Below are 2272 nucleotides of genomic sequence, written 5' to 3'. Positions count from 1 at the left end.
TGGCTGGGCTCTGGGCCGGCTGGGGGCAACCAACACCCCCCACGCCCCTGCCATCAGACAGTGACCAGCGCCCCCCACGCCCCCATCATCAGTGACCAGCGTCCCCCACGCCCCCACCTGCACACGCCCTCCCGTCGGGCATCAGCGAGTAGCCCTGCCCGCAGCCGCACCGGAAGCTGCCCTCGGTGTTAGCGCAGAGTACGTCACACCCCCCATTCTGGACGTCACACTCGTTGACGTCTGCGGGAGGAGGGTGGACAGAGCGGGCTGGGGGAGAGGACGGAGCACGGCAGGGCTGACCTGGGGACGGGACGGCAGGGTCTGGAGAGGGGCCGGGAGGGAATGCTACAGAATGGGGCTGGCGGGGGCGCCGCCTCACCCACGCAGCCCTGGCGGTCGGGGGTGCCCTGGAAGCCGGGGTGGCAGGCGCAGTGGAAGGCCCCGAGGACATTGACACACTGGCCGTGGGGACACAGGCCGTCCCGCAGGGAGCACTTGTCCACATCTGTGGGGACACGGCGCACTGGGAGGGGGTTCGGGAAGCACGGGCCTGCACCCCCCGCCATCTGCGTGACCGTGAGACACACTCAGGCACGCGCACGCCAGTGAGCTCACGCCCCGCAGGGCCTCCCTCCCCTGCACGCCCCGCAGCTACACGTGAACACTGTACACGCACAGGGCACCTAGGTACACTCACGCCCAAGTGCACGCTCTCTCAGACTCACGTGCACACACATGTGCGAACCTGCTTCCACCTCCGTACACACCCACACAAACATCCACCCACACTCACGTGCAAACACACCGTGCACTCATTCACACACGCTTGCTCTCGTGTTAACCGGATGGAAACACATCCTCTTGCACACGCACACAGAAGTGCACCCACACATGTCAACACACTTGCCCTCGGCAGATACGCTCACACCCAGACACACGCTATCATCTCCTGGATGCTCACACGCACACACGCATGCACACGCTCACCACCCATTCCCATGCAGACACGAGCCCGAGCTGCCCATCCGAGCCAGGGAAGAGGCAGAGCCCCACAAACACGTGTTCACACACACTTCCACACGCGCCTGCTCACAGACAGCCCTGCCCCTCTCCCCCACGCATCACCGGGCACGGAGACCCAGACAGACCCACGCTTGCACCTGCACACGCACACTCCCACCATCTCACGCACAGACACTTACACTTGCACGCAGCCACGTCCTCAGAGAAACGCAGACACGTTTGCCCACATCCTCGCATGTGTAACACGTCCCAGATCACGCCAGTCCTTGCACACCAGGTGCACACTCACCCTCGCAGGCAGTGCCCTCAGCCGTCAGCTGGTATCCAGGGGGACACCGGCACATGTAGCCCCCATCCGTGTTGGTGCATGTCCCTCCCCGGCAGAGCAGCGGGTCCCTCGCACACTCATCCACATCTGGATGTGTGAAAAAAGACACAACGGGTGTGAGGACACACCTGGAAGCTTCTCCTGCTGCTGTCCCGGCCCCCTTACTCTGGCCGGAGCCCCAAGAGTCTGGCCGCTCAGGGCTCAGATGACCAGGGGAGGAGAGCCTGGGTTGGGAGGAGCAGGACAGGCCAGGGGAGGGCAGCTGGGACTCTCCAGAGACTGAGGCCGCTGGGCTGGCCTCTGGGTGTCACCTGAAGGAAGCCCCAGTAGCTACTCTTTTTGTGCCCGTGGAGGCAGCCCGATTAGCTCCTCCGCCCACCTGCCCTGCAGCACACACAGAGAAACCGCGACCTAGCCCGCCAGGCAGGGAGCAGGCAGCCCGCCACCCACCCATCACCCCCTGCCACCCGTGTCTCCTTCCACCCCAGTGGGGTGTGGTCACATCGCAATCCCTTCTCCATTTCTCCATCCCACGGGGATCTGGGGCATGCACGCACATGCCCAGTGTGTTTTTCAAGCTGCCAGGACTGGGATTGGAACCATCAGTCAGCTGCGTGGGATCTAGCGCCCTGAACCACTATGCCATCGGGTCGGCCCCACAGGGGCAATTTTATATTTTTTTGGACATTTATCTCTCTCTCTCTCTTTTTTTTTTTTTTTTTTTGGCTACAGAGTGCATGTGATTGCTGGAGAGAGAAAAGGGGAAAGTGAGAAATCATCCCCGTGGGGGATGGCCACACCGTAATCCCTCCTCCTTCGTTCTCCTCTGGGGATTTTTTAGCACACATATGCACATCTAGTGTGATTTTCATTTTCTTTTTCTTAATTATTTAATTTTATTTATTCATTTATTTATTTACA

The 2272-nt window shown here is 61.0% G+C and overlaps 1 protein-coding gene across 1 annotated transcript in view; it reads right to left on the bottom strand.

The window, feature by feature from the left end:
• FBN3 (fibrillin 3) overlaps window positions 1–2272 on the bottom strand; it is a 61662-nt gene that overhangs the window by 35863 nt on the left and 23527 nt on the right. The window contains 3 exon segments of the mRNA XM_027768979.1: window positions 118–240; window positions 380–505; window positions 1313–1438. Of these exon segments, the coding sequence (XP_027624780.1) occupies window positions 118–240; window positions 380–505; window positions 1313–1438 (375 nt within the window).

Source organism: Tupaia chinensis, unplaced genomic scaffold (assembly GCF_000334495.1).
Source record: "Tupaia chinensis unplaced genomic scaffold, TupChi_1.0 Scaffold148210_1, whole genome shotgun sequence".
NCBI lineage: Eukaryota > Metazoa > Chordata > Mammalia > Scandentia > Tupaiidae > Tupaia > Tupaia belangeri.
Note: the sequence above shows the minus strand (reverse complement) of the source record. Positions and strands in the feature narration are given on the sequence as shown.